This window comes from Salvelinus namaycush, chromosome 3 (genome assembly GCF_016432855.1).
Source record: "Salvelinus namaycush isolate Seneca chromosome 3, SaNama_1.0, whole genome shotgun sequence".
Taxonomy (NCBI): domain Eukaryota; kingdom Metazoa; phylum Chordata; class Actinopteri; order Salmoniformes; family Salmonidae; genus Salvelinus; species Salvelinus namaycush.
The window spans coordinates 92,604,408-92,621,506 of record NC_052309.1 but is presented as its reverse complement, the minus strand read 5'-3'; the positions used below and the strand labels follow the sequence as shown (position 1 = coordinate 92,621,506).

Sequence of the window (17,099 nt, the reverse complement as noted above, 5' to 3'; positions counted from 1 at the left end):
CACCTGTGCTGGTTGCCATCACATTAGTGGGAAGGTGTTACACCTGTGCTGGCCCAGGTACTATAAGAGTGACTGGCCCAGTGGTCTTGATAATGGGAAAAAAAGTCTGAAACCATTTTGAATTCATTGACAAACCAGCTTTCTTTTAGAATCAGAGAATGAACATCTGACTGCTTTAAAAATGACTTGCATGTTCAGTGGGGTAAAACCTTCTTAAATTCGACCAAGACGAATCCCAAATGAGTCAGATTTCTTGTATTCTGTGTCCCCTTGAAATTAGAATATTCAAGGCTTTTCCGCTCAGACCCCAATGCGTTTTGATCAAGTGAGGAGCAGGGACGCGCAATCAAATACATTGAGATTCAGTACTACTTGTGGCAGTGTACTTGCGGGACTAGACCACAACAGTTCCTATTCAAGAATGGTTTGAGTTCTGGAGAAGGCTAGAAACTGCTGGAGTCGAGGGTAAATGCAGCTCATTCAAAAAGTTGTCTGTTACTACAGCTAAACAATACAATGAGGACAGTTCTTTTCCCAATAAACATATTTACTCTACATTTCATACATAGGAGAGAGACTTGGAACAGAGTGATTAGGGGTTATCTTGTTTAAGCTTTTGCCTCGGCCGCCATCATCCTGTCTTTCTGCTTCATCAGACATTTCCTTGAGCTGGCGTAGGCTCCCAGATCCCCATCTACAACAGAGGAAGGACAACAGTTTGACAATGCAATGAAACAGTAGCCTCACAGCCTTAACATTTCTGCATTCCACTGCAGGAAATTCTTCCCGGGAGGTGTCATGTGATGATTTATATTGAAAAACAATTCGGGCAGCAGCACTTACGTTTCGAAATGTTTACTACTGAACACAACTGACGTTATGTTTCACTATATTGGATCACTCCGCGGCGGAGGGATACATCCGAGGTGAGGATTTACAGATTTACTGCCGTGTACACCTTAGTCATGGCTGGGGTCACCCCTATATATAGACCCCATGGCAGCAACACACGTTCTTTCATTTTCTCGGCGGATGTCCGTATGGTTTGAGGTACAAACTTTCTGAAGTTCGCTTGGTAAGTCACTGTTGTGGAAGTATACCGGTACTCACTGGCTGTTTGCAGCCTGGAGTAGCCAGTATCATGGTGGGCTTCCACTACATTGAGACAATAACTTTGGGAGTTCCTTAAAGGAGTTACTCCATCATATGGTGCTGTTTTTTTTACTGCTAGGTAATATTGCAGTTGGTGTAAAAAATAAAAACAAATCCATTACCTCATTGCATTTTTTTTTTGTCTGCCTGTTTTTGCCGAGGTACTGGGTAATTTGCATGGACCTGGGCTCAGTCCTCAGGAGAGCATGCCTGCCCACCAGAAGGGTTCAGGCGATCTTATCTTTCCTCTACCACTTTCGGCAGGGGCGGATGGAATCCGTCCTAACCTGCAAACGCCTGTTAGGCTTGCTGACGGCGGCTTCGTTGTTGATTCCCCTGGGCCTGCTCCATCTCTGGCCTCTTCAACGGTGGTTCAACTCCCACCGGCTGCACCCGAAGCGCCACCGTCACCTGCGGGTGACCGCACAGTGCCTCAGGGCATTGCTGAGGTGGCGCTGTCACTCCTTTCTCTCAGGTGGGGTGGAAATGCTAAGGACGTGCCGCCGGGAGCTGGTCAGCACAGACGCCTCCCAATTCGTCTGGGGGGGGGGGGTGTGTGACTAAGGGCAGGTCGGCCAGCAGCTGTTGGCTACATCCTTGGAGCAGCAGGCACATCAATACACTCGAGCTGTACTGCTGGCCCTGCAGTCTTTCCTTCCACATCTGAAGGGAAGACATGTCCTGGTGAGAACGAACAACACCACAGTGGTGGCTTACATCAACCATCAGGGTGGACTAAGGTCGCACTGCCTGTCTCTTATGGCACGGGAGCTCCTTCTCTGGGCTCAGGGACGTCTAGCGTCTCTACACGCAACGCACGTACCTAGCATCCTGAATGTGGCAGAATATATGCTCTCAAGGGAGGCCACCCCCTTGGGACTAGAGCCTACATCCCCAGGTGGTGCAGCACCTGTGGGACAAGTTCGGGAGGGCGCAGGTGGACCCGTTTGCCTCCCTGGACAATGCGCACTGCCCCCTGTAGTACTCCATGTCGGAGCCACCAGGGCCTCTGGGCTTGGATGCTCTGGCTTACGATTGGCCAGGGCTGGAGCTTTACCCATTCCCCCCTTTTCCCCTGATCCAGGCTGTGCTGGACAGGACCAGGTTGGCAGAGCATCGTCTGCTTCTGGTGGCCCCATACTGGCCCAGACGACCCTGGTTCAGCCTTCTCCTGTCGCTGTTGTCTGGGACACCTTGGCAACTTCCCGAGACCAGACCTGCTGTCTCAGGACGGGGAACTCTGTGGCATCTGAGGCCGCACCGCCTCAGTCTGTGGGATTAGCCACTGAACGGCACCAATGGTCCATGTTGACTACAAGAGGGTGTAATGAACACCATGCAGAACGCTAGGGCGCCGGCTATAACCGTGGCATACCAGTTGTGCTGGCAGTTGTTCTGCTCTTGGTGCACTAGTATTGAGGTTGTGCTCAAGTCATGCTCTCAAAAATGATGTAGATGACATGTCACGGCCATGGGGTCTATATATAGGGGCAGACCCTAGCCGTTACACAGGTGTACATCTGTAAATCCTCACCTCGGATGTATCCCTCCGCTGCTGAGTGATACCAATATATTGGCGTGATCCATATAGCTCACATAACCGTGGTTACATACGTAACCTTCATTTTTCCAGGTTTGGGTCTGTTGATCTCTCTCTGGCATGAGTTTTCAGATTTTTTTTTATCAGTATTATTCAGAAATTAAAACATATCTGCACAGCCTCAATGATGGGTGCTGTCAGTGGTTGCAAGTTGGATGTTCGAGCGAAGCATAGGCCTAGCTGTCATTCTTTCCGCGTAGATGCTTGGAACATACTATCAACAGTGTTACTGCCATATTTCCAACCCTGAATTGTAATTGAGGCATGACTAAAGTGAGTGGTACTTACAGCGTGACTGGTAGGCCTTGGCCACGTCTGCAAACTGCTGCAGCTCCTTGGAACAGTTCTGGTGGTAGCTGGTACCCTCCCTCTGCTGGCAGGCCCTCAGACGCTCCTGGACCACCTTCACGATCTCCTGGTCCACCTTACTGGGCGGGGGGGGGGGGACACAACAGACAGCTGTTAGCGTCAAGGGTAGGGTGCTTGTGAATTCACTAAACAGGACATGCTGATGAATGGTTAAAAGCAGTGGGTAACATGGAACCCAAACCGGCTGCGCGCGTGCGCCATCGTGCATAAATGTATTTTGTACCCCCCACACCAAACACAGGTTAAAATATCAAAACAATCTCTGAACCAATTATTATATTAATTTGGGGACAGGTCAAAAAGCATTAAACATTTATGGAAATTTAGCTAGTTAGCTTGCACTTGCTAGCTAATTTGTCCTATTTAGCTAGCTTGCTGTTGCTAACTAATTTGTCCTGGGATATAAACATTGAGTTGTTATTTTACCTGAAATGCACAAGGTCCTCTACTCCGCCAATTAATCCACACATAAAACAGTCAATCGAATCGTTTCTAATCATCTCTCTTCCTTCCAGGCTTTTTCTTCTCTTGACTTTATATTGCGATTGGCAACTTTCATAAATTATGTGCATTACCGCCACTGACCTCGTTCGTCTTTGTCACCCACGTGGGTATAACCAATGAGGAGATGGCACGTGGGTACCTGCTTCTATAAACCAATGAGGAGATGGGAGAGGCAGGACTTCTGATCTGCGTCAGAAATATAACTGAATTTCTATTTTAGCCCTTGGCAACGCAGACACTCGTTGGTGCAATAATTGAATAATAGATTTCTAAATGTATTTTGCAACGCACAATCAGCCTGTAACTGTCCTATCATATCTGACCACAGAACATTAATCTCTTGGACAAACTATGTAAAGGTCAACTTCACGGTAACCGATTGATGCGGATTCAGACTTTTCATACAACAGATGTTGAAAGCCTTTCGTGAACTCGCACTTGACTTTTTCCCCCTCTTACTAGCGGACTTTGCTGATAGGTACTTTGAGGGAAAATGACTTACTATAACTGGTTGTCCCACCTAGCCATCTTAAGATGAATGCACTAAGTCGCTCTGGATAAGATGGCCTACCTTTTGTTACAGTATGTCTTGTCGTTTAATCCAGTCAATGGGTTTTTCCTCATGATGAGAGTTGGTGTAGAGGGGTGTCAAACTTCTGGAGGACCACAATGTCTGCTGGTTTTCACACTTTCCTTTATTTCAAACTGGAAAACCATGACTACGTACTTCCAAGGTAATCAATGACCTTCATTGGGAGGAAAGTAAAGCCAGAGGCACTGCGGCCCTAGAGCTTGAAAGAGGAATACTTACTGATCTCTCCTCCACTGCATCTCAGCCTCATAGTAACAGGTGTAGTCTCCCTCTGTGCACTCGGTCAGCTCGGGGACACGGCGGAACTTCTGGTGGTAGTAGTTGTACTTGTTGCCGGAGTGGATATCCTCTACAAGTTCTGTTGAGAGATGAGGGGAGCATGTCAACATTTACCTCTTGTTGATCATGTGGTACAAAGTACTCCTATTGCTCACTGATTTCACATGAAAGAATTGGTGAAAGGTGTGTGGAACATTGGCTTTCACATAGCTATCCAATGTTAGATCAGTGATATTACTGGAAAGATGTGAAGGATGCATTTCTAGACCCTGAATTACAGTAATATGAAATTTAATGAGTAGTATCTAGCTAATGTCAAGTGCATTGCGCTGCATGCAACATTATGCATTACACTTGAATAAACTAACTAAAACTGCAACACACATAGCTAGGTAGAAAGCATAACCGCAACACTTGCTAGTTTAGACAGCTAACGGTACCTAGTAAGCTAACTGAATCAATTTCTCTTAACTGCACATCTGACATTTGAAATCCTCAAGTATCATTATAACTGTTTAATGCCATGGTCTGTCTCCATGTATCTCGCTAGATATCCAACATTAGCTAGTGTTAGCAACACCACAGATGGGTTAGTTAAACATATTTGGCAAAACGTTAGCTTAGCTAGCTAGCTCACCTCTGAATGTGGTGACAGGGAGGTCCACGGAATAATAGAAGAGTTTAGTCAAAATCAGAGCTGGGTTGGGAAGGGTCGTCTGCTTGTCCACGATTGGAGTCTGGCGGGGAGGCTCTGGATACGCATCTTTATCATAGTCCGATGGCATTTTGCTGTCTTTTGTTAAAGAAAAAAATGAAACTTCTTCAATTCGACCTCTTCTACGCTTATGCGCATGCGTAGGAGGAACAACATGGCGTTGTAGGTCAGAAGTAAATCTAAAATGTAATATGGTGAACTTAAATACAATTTCAGTAAGATTACCAAAAAACGATTTATATATTTTATTTACACCCTTTATCTCAAATATTGCATTTACATTTCTTTCATTTTTCAAGCAGAGGTCGAAGGTAAAAGTTCAGCGCAGAGAAAATGTGTGGTCAGACAGGAAGAGGCGACCCTGAACCAAAATATGTCCAAAACAAGACCAATGCGTTTCTATGGGTTTGTTTTGGACCTACGCTTGGCGCCTGCCTTCCCGCCTTTGGGATCTCGTCATTATATACAGATCTCTGGTGTGTTCTAATTTAATGAACTTCCAGTCCACAAGGTGGCATAAAACATCAAATTACAGAAAAACGTCCAGAAAGTCGTCAGTGTGCGCAAATCTAGTTGAGGGTGGTGAGCGGAAGAGGATGAGTTGTTACAGTAAGTTGTATTAATGAAACTATTAATGATAAGCGTTACGATTATCAAATGGAGGTATTTCCCTCGACTAGATCAGGTAGTTAGTTAGCTATCTATCTAAAGTAGTAAAGAGTTCGACTAAAACAATGGAAATGCCATGAAAACGCTACGCATGTGCCACGTGGGGGTGATCATTTTAGCTAGATCCAGAATCTCCTCGTTGCCGCCAATCCAAATTAGCCTACATTAAGGCTGTTTTTGTGTATTTGACACTCATGTTGGGGTAAAAATTGGAGTAATACTTGTATGGGTGTCAACCGCAAAGCTTGTTCATGTCATCGTCACCAAAAAAACAATTTCTATATGACTAACGTTAGCTATGCTACCAGTTTATAAGAACTGGAGTTAGCATTTAGCCGAATTATTTTCTAACCCAGAGAAGGAGAACTTTAAATATTATGCAGCGAAAACAGTCAAGTATATCAGACCCGGATTTTAGTTACCACCTTGTGGTCCTGTTGGAACACACACATTATGACGAATTTGACCAATATCCACGTTGATGGATAAGATTTTGAATTGGGGCCAATGAATGTGTCCTTTGTTCTATCCCACACGTTTTGCGTTCCATTGATCTTTTTACTGCATGTAGCTAGCTCGTTCGTTAGCTATATTGTACTGTACCGTGACAGGAAGTTCTGTCTCAAAATTTGTAAAAATATTTGTCAGTAAAACAATTGCATTATGAAGTCATTTAGCGGTTTGAATAGCTATTGTTATTATTCTTGGGTGTATTCATATTTTTGCTCTTTTGAACTTAACAAAAATCCTGTGTTTTGCGCTGGGGAACAGTTCATGTTTATTAGCTCGTGAAAGTGACTGATAAATACCCTTGAACCTTGTCATGCATTCAATCTTCATAAGAGCCTTTGATAAGCCTACATATAATAAGTCGTCCACCCAAACATGTTATGAATTGGTACAGTAACAGTAGATAAACAGTAGATGTCTCTCTCTCCCCACAGATGTCTGCAGCCAGTTGTCTGGGCACTCCACCACATGACCCACCACCAGAGGCCCACCATGAGCCAGTGCTGGCAGCCCTGGTCTTGTTTGAAAATGAATACGGCTCCTTAACTGGGCCAGCCACCAAATTAGAGCCCTTGCACAGAGTAACATCTTGAGTATGACTCTGACATCAGCACTTGTTCCTATCTCTTTCTGTCCCTTGCCTGGACGGCACACACAGACATGGTCAGTGCTCCTGCTGTCTTTTCTATATTTCTAACCTGAAGGGCACCTTGGGGTCTACTAACTTTGGTCAGGGGCTCTGTTTATGTGTGTATGGTTTGATTTTAAGTTTATCGGGTGTGTTTTGTTGGGTATTAAGACAACTTGTTGAACACGTTGCATGCTCACTGTTCTTTCTTAGTATGCCATGTGCAAGAGGGCAATGGCGTGCTTTTTGCACATGGTCTCAACGTCGGTAATATCCTAATTTCTTTGGACTTTGGCTGTTGTTTCTCGGCTACCTCAGAATCATCTGCCGTCACGAGGACTTTAGAGCCATTTTCTTTGAGTTTCTCATTAATTTGTAATGAATGCTGTATAGGAAATATTTCCCATTGGTTGTGCTATTAACTTGGTTTGAATAATGAAGGATTTGTTTCATGTGGACAGAAATGAATCTATTGACCTTGATTTAACACCTTTTCCCAGGTTTTCTTCTGTTCTGTCTTTCAAATCTCCAACATGTACAGAAATGTACAACGCTTGCATTATTGGTCCATTTGCAAGAATATTCTTAATTTTTTTGATGTCACAAATTCAGTCGTCTGTTCAGTCAGCTTATGAAGGCATATTTCTAGTGTAGATATGTTGATCCCTGTAAAATGAATTTTCCACTGTTACTCTACATGTGTTCTGATGGCTAATGAATCTTGATCGTAACTAAATTTCTCAAGACTGTCTCTTTGCCTGTATTAGTCAGTGTATAGGCTGTTCAGCACACGGACACTTGTCTTGAGCAACCGTTACTTAAGCTCCGAGGCCGACAGGGCACACAACATGGCCATTCATTCTCAGAATGCAGCCGTTAGGCCTCTTCCTGACACCTGTTCTTGGCACCGAGCTAAACTGGACAAGACGTCTGTCATAAACACGTAGGATGTGTGGGTTAGTGGCGGTACGAATGGGGAGGAGGTGATTTGGGGGATTCGTCGGGGCTATACACCCCCCCCCCCTCTTCACCCATTTCGTGTAATATGTTACAAATTAAAATTCATATGTTCCGAATTTGTAAAAAGTATGATATGTTACCAATTCTAGCTAGGTGGCTAGCTGGCTAAAGTTAGATAGGCAAGGGGTTAGGGTTAAGATATTAGGAATTGGGTTCTATTTTTAAAATGTATTTTATTTTACCTTTATTTAACCAGGTAAGCTAGTTGAGAATACGTTCTCATTTACAACGGTGACCTGGTCAAGATAATGCAAAGCAGTACGACAACAACACAGAGTTACACATGGAATAAACAAACGTACAGTCAATAACACAATAGAAAAGTCTATACAGTGTGTGCAAATGAAGTAAGATTAGGGCGGTAAGGCAATAAATAGGCCGTAGTGGCGAAATAATAAAAATTTAGCAAATAAACACTGGAGTGATAGATGTGCAGAAGATGAATGTGCAAGTAGAGATACTGGGGTGCAAAGGAGAAAAATAAATATATCAAAAGGGTTAGCTAACATGCTAAGTAGTTGCAGGGTAGTTAAAAAGTGGCTAATTAGTTGAAATGTGAAAGTTGTTAATGAGATTTGTACTCGCCACCTTCGGTTTGCTGGATGTTCGCGTTATACACCTAACCCGACCACCCACCCTCGTGTTTGCCTTAAGTAACCCGCTGTCTTATGTAACCATACCAAATGTATCATATTTGAGTGTCCCGGATTTACATTTAATATGTTACGTCTAGTCTGATTATTAGTTTATATTGTACTTGTTTTCACTAATCCTTGTAGGTTATTACATTACTACTTATAGTTCTGTTTAGAGCCAACATCTAGTAACCCATGTTTGATACTTCAGAGAAGGGTGATATGAATTCAACTGAAATGTAAAAAAATAGACATCAAAATGAACTTTATCAAGGGTAAAGCACAGCAATAACCTGGGGGTTTTAGAGCCCTTGAAGCATTATCGGAAGTTTATTGACGTGTACATATGTTTCGCTCCCTCCCAGTCTCACCGTAAATTCCACGCGCCCCGCCATGGGCACATGGGCTTCCTGCCCTGCAAGCGCAGCAAGAAGCACCGGGGAAAGCCCCGCAGCTGGCCCCAGGACGACCCCAGCCAGCCCGTCCACCTCACCGCCTTCATGGGCTACAAGGCCGGCATGACCCACATCCTGCGTGAGGTGCACCGCACTGGCCTGAGTATGTACATTCTGCCTTACATCGTGGGACGATGTAAGATTTGGATAGAGCAATGTATATGTGAATCAGGAGTAAGAGCCATGAGAGAATTAGACCTGGTCCCAGATCTGTTTGTGCTGTCTTGACAAGGACCTCTGTGCAGATGCTGTATGATGTTTTCATTTCTGAATAATGGTGATGGAATCAAATCACTGATGCCAGAGGAAAAAAAATGTGACGATGACCATAGAGCCCGGCTCTGTTTTCAATCCTAGTCTTCTTCCTCTGTTCTGCTCTGACATTGATATGACACTTTGTCGTTCCTCCTGTCGGCTACACACAGGCCATTTGGCTTTATCGTTTTTGTGGCAACTGACCCATATCTCCTCTCCCTCCCTCCCAACAGAGCAAGCCAAACGTGAGTCTGTGGAGGCGGTCACTATCATCGAGACTCCGCCTGTGATGGTGGTGGGGGTTGTTGGGTACATCGACACAGTCCGTGGCCTGAGGTCCTTCAAGACCATCTTCGCTGAGCACCTCAGTGACGAGTGCAAGCGCAGATTCTACAAAAGCTGGTGGGTGGCAATGAGCGTCTGGTGTGTGTGTCACATTGAAGTATAGAGACGTGACTGACCTCTGTGCAGATGATGTTTGATGTTTTAATTTCTGAATAATAGTGTTGAAATCAAACCGCTGATGCCAGAGAAGGGGAGGGGAAGTAACATATGATCAAGAGATTCATTTTTAAATCTCTACCCTGTATGTAAACTCTTCCAGGTACAAGAGCAAGAAGAAGGCATTCACCAAATATGCCAAGAAGTGGACAGACGAGAGTGGCAAGAAGCAGCTGGAGAAGGACTTTAATAACATGAAGAAATACTGCACATCCATCCGGGTCCTCATCCACACTCAGGTACATAGAACCCTCTTATCAATCATGTGATCCAACAGAAATCCTCCACTCCTATCCTCGGTGAGTTTCTATTGGCTTGTGGTGATTAAGTGACAGCTGGTGGTATCCCTGGGGTTCATCTGTCTCCACCCCAAGGACCTCCCTTCAGAACGGGCACGGCTGTCTGAGTTATAGCCTACCCAGCTCCTACCAGTCACATGGCAACTGAAAGGGGGGTAAAAACCTTCCCTAATCTCAAGGCCCCTGTTGCGAACAAATGTCTTCTCTCTCTCGCACGCACACATGCAGAGGAGTACTAGAGTATGGAGTTTCAAATTACACTTTAAAAATACTCCTGTGGGGAGCAGAACCTCGACTGCACTTACAACGCTTCCCCTGAGGGAAGTTTGTTGGCAACAAACATTACTCAATGTTACTGATTGAATTCAGGGTATTGTGTCTGTTTGTCGAAGCAGTGGGGCTATATGATTGCTGTAAGATGTGGGGATAAAGCGATGTGTATGTGAATCATGTCTCCAGTGAGAGAATTAGCCTGTTTCCAGATCTGTTCTAGTGGTCTTGATAATTCCTATGGTCAGTGTCACATTTGGCAGATGTTTTTTCTCTTTCTGCAGATGATGTATGATGTTTTAATTTCTGAATAATAGTGAAGGAATCAAACCACTGATGCCAGAGAGAAAAACATGACCTTAGGAGTTGGGGCTGCACAAATAGACAAGGCTATCAGAGACCTGACTGATGACTCACAGGACTGTAGGGTGAAGTTGCCTCTACACCAGGGGTGTCCAACATACGGCCCGCGGGTGTAAAGATAAAATGTATTTTAAATATATATCTATATATAATTTTAGATTTGTGTGTGTGTAGGAAAACAAACTTTAAAAGCTTTGACTAAAACCAAATCTAAACTGTGTAGAAATAATAGACCTACATTCGTACAGTTTCTTGAAGTTGTCTAGCTCGTTAATAATCTCCCAAATGAAAGCTAGACAGAGTGAGCATTGGGGTGGTGGATAGAGGATGCATTTTTGCAAATTGGTGGCAAGTAAATATTTTGCTAAATTCAGTGCGGCCTTCCGGATGTTGTTGTAGACTGAATGCGGCTCCCGGGGCAAAATGACTGACAACCCTGTCCTAGGCGCTGATCTTGAGATTTCCCCCAATAATGGGTAGGATTGGGGAAAGGGAAGCTAATCCTGGATCAGAGACTGAATCCTAGAATAAGTCATATTTAGTCAGTGTGGAAGTGAAGGGAGCAGAGGCACTAAAGTTGTGTGTGTGGGAATCTTGCTGGCTTCTGTACATTTTATAATTGTGTCTCTCTAGATTCGCCTGCTGCCCCTCAAAGCTAAGAAGGCCCACATCATGGAGGTGCAGCTGAACGGCGGCACCATCTCCGAGAAGGTGGACTGGGTCAAGGAGAAGCTGGAGCAGCCCGTCCCTGTGTCCTCAGTCTTCTACCAGGACGAGATGATAGACGTCATCGGGGTCACCAAAGGTCACGGGATGAAAGGTAAGAGGTTTTGAGGTACATGGTCATCGAGGTCAAAGGGTCACCGTAGAAGATATTCCTAGGTACAGATCTCCCACTCATCCATTTGTTCTGTCTTGCTACCAAACGTGACAATGACCTCTGTGCAGATGATGTATGATGTTTTAATTTCTGAATAATAGTGAAGGAATCAAACCACTGATGCCAGAGAGATTTTTGTTGTTGAGAATAACCATATGAGTTGTCACTCAGCCCGGGGATGAGTGGGAGAAATCTATATGGACATTAATGACATGGCAGTACCATTGGTTATAATATCTCCATAGTTGAGACATGTCTCTAGATCTAACAGAATGGCTCAAAGACCCAGAGTTTTTCTACTTACTAATAATAATCTAATTAGTAAAAGATGCATGTCAATGTCTGCTGACTGAAGGTATATTACTGTTCAGCTATTATATTATATTGGCTGGTCCTGTGGCATAACTCATTTCCTACTGATTTTCCTATTGGTTGTCAGGTGTGACCAGTCGTTGGGGAGTGAAGAAACTTCCCAGGAAGACTCACAAGGGCCTGCGTAAGGTGGCCTGTATCGGAGCCTGGCACCCTTCCCGTGTGGGCTACACAATCGCCCGTGCCGGCCAGAAGGGCTACCACCACCGCACAGAGCTCAACAAGAAGGTCCGGCACCAGGGCTCTAGTTGAGATGGGCATATGAAATTCATCATTTGACCGGGTGTTCCTTGAAAAATAGGTGTTTTGACCTCAAAGGGACTGACTACCTTGTAAAATAGTTTTCTTCATACATTATACTTTGTTAATGAACGATCTGTGTGAATGTTTGAGTTGCGTATACAACTGGAACTAGTTTGGGTTCTGTTGTGACTGTAATTGCGTAGAGGTTCATACTGTACTGCTTAGACTGAGGTTCACCACCATCATGCTGTTTCAGTGTTTTACTCTTGTCTACAGATCTACCGTATTGGCAAAGGGATCCATGTCCAGGATGGCAAAGTGATCAAGAACAACGCTTCCACTAACTACGACACCACCCAGAAGACTATCACCCCCATGGTAATATAATAACATCACTATAACGTCCTAATAATGTTATTGACATGGTACTGAGCCTGGAAATGATGTGATATAACATGGTAACCATTCTAATTCTTACTATTGATTCAAACTTCTTCGGGATCGGTGTCGAGCTAACGTAGGCTAATGCGATTAGCATTAGGTCGTAAGTAACAACATTTCCCAGGACATAGACACATCTTATATGGGCAGAAAGCTTAAAATCTTGTTAATCTACCTGCACTATCCAATTTACAGTAGCTATTAGAGTTATATTGTTTGAGGAGAGTACACAGTTTTGAACTTAAAGTTATTAATAAACAAATTAGGCACATTTGGGCCGTCTTGATACAAAATTTTGAACATAATTGCAATGGGTCATTGGATCAGCCTAAAACGTTGCAAATACACTGCTGCCATCTAGTGGCCAAAATAAAAATGGAGTAATACATTATGGCCTTTCTCTTGCATTTCAAATGTTTATTTTTTTTCAGAACTATTGTGTTATATTGGCCTACATTCCTTTCAGATTTCCACACACTTCAAAGTGTTTTCTTTCAAATGGTACCAAGAATATGCATATCCTTGCTTCAGGTCCTGGGCTACAGGGAGTTAGATTTGGGTATGTCATTTTAGGTAAAAATTGGGGGGGGGGGACTTTAGGAGGTTTTAATGACGTGATGCATCCTCTGCTTTTGATCACCAGCTTTATCTGATGATGTCACATTGTAAAGCCAAACGTAGACGCCTGACATGCCAGATGTGTAAATGGCTGATATAGCCAGTATTTGCACTATAATAGAGTATGTATTGCAGGTTGTGGCCATTAATGTGGTGTACTACTCGTTTAATCTGTATAATTATTCATGCATCCTCTCCTGTTTGTCTGTAGGGAGGGTTCCCCCACTATGGTGACGTGAAAAATGACTTCTTGATGCTGAAGGGCTGTGTGATTGGCTGCAAGAAACGTGTCCTCACCCTGAGAAAGGTACAGTGCCCATGTGTTAGTGACAACTAGCTCTGTGCAGATGATGTATGATGTTTTAATTTCTGAATAATAATGAAGGAATCAAACCACTGATGCCAGAGAGGAAAACATGACCATAGGAGTTGGGGATGCTAAAGCATGGGACATATTTGACCGTGTGTTGAACTCTAACCACTTGTGTGTGTGGTCATGTGCTTCTCTCACAGTCCATGCTGGTGCACACATCACGCAAGTCCAAGGAGACCATCGACCTCAAGTTCATCGACACCACCTCCAAGTTTGGCTACGGCCACTTCCAGACCCCCCAGGAGAAGAGGGCCTTCATGGTGGGTACCGGCTGGGTTTGGGCTTGGGTGGATGGCCCCGCTGACTGTGGATGGATGTGGGAGTGAGCTGAATCATTGTAGAGGGGAGTGGGACTGACAGACAATGTTAGTGATGGAGGGAGGAGTGGGACTGACAGACAATGTTAGTGATGGAGGGAGGAGTGGGACTGACAGACAATGTTAGTGATGGAGGAAGGAGTGGGACTGACAGACAATGTTAGTGATGGAGGAAGGAGTGGGACTGACAGACAATGTTAGTGATGGAGGGAGGAGTGGGACTGACAGACAATGTTAGTGATGGAGGAAGGAGTGGGACTGACAGACAATGTTAGTGATGGAGGAAGGAGTGGGACTGACAGACAATGTTAGTGATGGAGTGGGACTGACGGACAATGTTAATGATGGAGGGAGGAGTGGGACTGACAGACAATGTTAGTGATGGAGGAAGGAGTGGGACTGACAGACAATGTTAGTGATGGAGGAAGGAGTGGGACTGACAGACAATGTTAGTGATGGAGGAAGGAGTGGGACTGACAGACAATGTTAGTGATGGAGGAAGGAGTGGGACTGACAGACAATGTTAATGATGGAGTGGGACTGACGGACAATGTTAATGATGGAGGGAGGAGTGGGACTGACAGACAATGTTAATGATGGAGGAAGGAGTGGGACTGACAGACAATGTTAATGATGGAGGGAGGAGTGGGACTGACAGACAATGTTAATGATGGAGGAAGGAGTGGGACTGACAGACAATGTTAATGATGGAGGGAGGAGTGGGACTGACAGACAATGTTAATGATGGAGGAAGGAGTGGGACTGACAGACAATGTTAATGATGGAGGAAGGAGTGGGACTGACAGACAATGTTAATGATGGAGGAAGGAGTGGGACTGACAGACAATGTTAATGATGGAGGAAGGAGTGGGACTGACAGACAATGTTAATGATGGAGGGAGGAGTGGGACTGACAGACAATGTTAATGATGGAGGAAGGAGTGGGACTGACAGACAATGTTAATGATGGAGGAAGGAGTGGGACTGACAGACAATGTTAATGATGGAGTGGGACTGACAGACAATGTTAATGATGGAGGGAGGAGTGGGACTGACAGACAATGTTAGTGATGGAGGAAGGAGTGGGACTGACAGACAATGTTAGTGATGGAGGAAGGAGTGGGACTGACAGACAATGTTAATGATGGAGTGGGACTGACAGACAATGTTAATGATGGAGTGGGACTGACAGACAATGTTAGGGGTGGAGGAGTGGGACTGACAATGTTAATGATGGAGGGAGGAGTGTGGGTAAGTAAAGGGAAAGGCTGGAGGTTTATGTAGGGACAGCGTAGGTTGGGGTGGAGGCACTGAAGCGTTTCTGTGTAAAGGCGGACACCCTGTATCGAAAGTGACTATGGCATGACTGTTGTCCTACTCATTGATAGTACAGGAATAGTGATGAAAGATTTTCCCGTGTTTGTTGGAATACCTGTTCCTGTCAAACCCTGTATCTTTCGAACATCTTCCATGTCTACAACAATCAATACTTTTAACGTGTAAAACAATGTTTTATTTTGCTTGAACCCATGGTTTGATCTAATGCTATGACAATTGTGAAATTGGATGTGTATTAGCTGGGGGAAAAAGGTTAAAGGGATGTGGACTGGAGCATGATGGGGAATGAGGTGGAGTGGTGCTCTCCCTTCTGTGTTCCAACGCACCCGTAGGGCGCTGGTCAAAAGTAGTGCACTATATAGGGTGCCAGTTGGGATGTTACCCTCTAGCTCAGCTGACATGACCCATGTCTGGGTGCACCTGCTGCTTTAATACTGGACTTCTGTTGACCCTGCTGTGACTTTTGACCTACAGGGCCCACTGAAGAAGGATGTGCTGAAGAAACTGCCCGCCGAACCATTGCCAGAGGAGGCTTAGAAGTGATGGTGGTCCACCGTTAAAACTAGCTCAACAGAGAAACAAATTCTTATATTAAGTCTTCTAATAAAACAGTTTTATCTATCCAGGTGGTGTTTGGATATTCTTTTCAAATAAGCTTCAGCTTAGTTTAGACTACGCTTATGTCCCAAATGGCACCCTATTCTCCATATAGTTTACTACTTTTGTTCAGGGTCCAAATGACATCCTATTTCCTGTATAAATGGGCTGCCATTTGGGGGACCAATTTGGATAAGTGACTAATGGTGGCACAGTGATGTATTGGTAAATAAAATTGGTGGCTAAACTGGTTGTGGGGAGAAAGTAACTCCCTATACTTTCAATGCATCACACCCCCCCCCCAAAAAATATTTATGGATAAACAGTACTTGTGGCTTCCCTCCACTATACTACTGGTGGCACACGGTTAAAAGCGGAAGTCAAATTTTGGTTGGACCTTGTGTGCAATTGACCAATGAAGATGCACTAGATATCTTAATCATGTATAGGTATTGTATTTTTATAAAGTTTTATTTTTCCCACTAGTCCATCACAACATCTGGATAGCCTGTCCATTTCTACATGCTTTAGTATCGGTTGATCAATGAAGTGGAGGTACGCTGTCCAAAAACCACTCAGCCATTTGATGACGAGAACATTTTAGAGAACCAATAATCTCCAGGGAATCTTCTCTGGGCTACAATCACTTTTAAAATAGGAATTGTTCAAGGAGTCCATTTTGTCAGGCCAATAATACACCAATGTTCTGGCCAGCCCACTGGACAACAACGCTCACCTGCAAGAGTTGAGGACAAACTGATTCAGTATATCACAGCATAGTCATTGTACAGTCACAGTTCATACCAGTAATGCCCATATTCACTTTCCTTCAAGTTAACATATCTACCTGTTGCTGTTTTATTCAAAATGGCACCCTATTCCCTATGTAGTGCATTACCATAGCAGGGCCCTGGTCAAAAGCAGTGCACTATATAGCACAGGAAGTTGGTGGCACCTTAATTGCGGAGAATGGGCTTGTGTTAACGATGGGAGCGGAATAGGTGGAATGGTATCAAACATGGTTGCAACCTCCTGTGATATATATATATATATATGGTGCCAGCTGGGACACTCGCTGTCTTCATTACGCAGGTTAGAGTATTT

At 44.3% G+C, this 17,099-nt stretch overlaps 2 protein-coding genes and 1 non-coding gene across 3 annotated transcripts; 2 read left to right on the top strand and 1 right to left on the bottom strand.

Moving 5' to 3' along the window:
- Window positions 1-526: 526 nt before the first annotated feature.
- ndufb10 (NADH:ubiquinone oxidoreductase subunit B10) lies at window positions 527-5,362 on the bottom strand. Its single transcript, XM_038987648.1, has 4 exons — window positions 5,134-5,362; window positions 4,437-4,575; window positions 3,041-3,180; window positions 527-694 (listed from the first exon to the last, which is right to left on the bottom strand). The coding sequence occupies exons 1-4, from the start codon at window positions 5,279-5,281 to the stop codon at window positions 609-611; spliced, it is 513 nt and encodes a 170-aa protein (XP_038843576.1). The 5' UTR covers window positions 5,282-5,362; the 3' UTR covers window positions 527-608.
- A 351-nt stretch (window positions 5,363-5,713) lies between these two features.
- On the top strand, window positions 5,714-16,021 carry LOC120042831 (60S ribosomal protein L3-like). The gene is made up of 11 exons (XM_038987639.1): window positions 5,714-5,820; window positions 6,825-7,053; window positions 9,039-9,231; window positions 9,617-9,785; window positions 9,988-10,123; window positions 11,450-11,636; window positions 12,136-12,296; window positions 12,588-12,689; window positions 13,582-13,677; window positions 13,884-14,003; window positions 15,873-16,021. Exons 2-11 carry the CDS (start codon window positions 7,051-7,053, stop codon window positions 15,933-15,935), a joined length of 1,230 nt encoding a protein of 409 aa, XP_038843567.1. The 5' UTR covers window positions 5,714-5,820; window positions 6,825-7,050; the 3' UTR covers window positions 15,936-16,021.
- Window positions 15,399-15,524, top strand: LOC120045210. The gene has a single exon (XR_005476643.1). It is a non-coding gene; the product is annotated as a small nucleolar RNA SNORA71 (small nucleolar RNA).
- Window positions 16,022-17,099: the final 1,078 nt, after the last annotated feature.

What these genes read in the sequence shown, in the direction of transcription:
- ndufb10 (XM_038987648.1), bottom strand. Translation starts at nt 5,281, where the DNA reads ATGCCATCGGACTATGATAAAGATGCGTATCCAGAGCCTCCCCGCCAG. An exon ending in CCCTGTCACCACATTCAGAG is followed by an intron (nt 4,576 to 5,133) that starts GTGAGCTAGCTA and finishes ATCTCTCAACAG; the next exon opens with AACTTGTAGAGGATATCCAC. An exon ending in ATGCAGTGGAGGAGAGATCA is followed by an intron (nt 3,181 to 4,436) that starts GTAAGTATTCCT and finishes CCCCCCGCCCAG; the next exon opens with TAAGGTGGACCAGGAGATCG.
- LOC120042831 (XM_038987639.1), top strand. An exon ending in GGTGCACCGCACTGGCCTGA is followed by an intron (nt 9,232 to 9,616) that starts GTATGTACATTC and finishes CCCTCCCAACAG; the next exon opens with AGCAAGCCAAACGTGAGTCT. An exon ending in CGCAGATTCTACAAAAGCTG is followed by an intron (nt 9,786 to 9,987) that starts GTGGGTGGCAAT and finishes AAACTCTTCCAG; the next exon opens with GTACAAGAGCAAGAAGAAGG.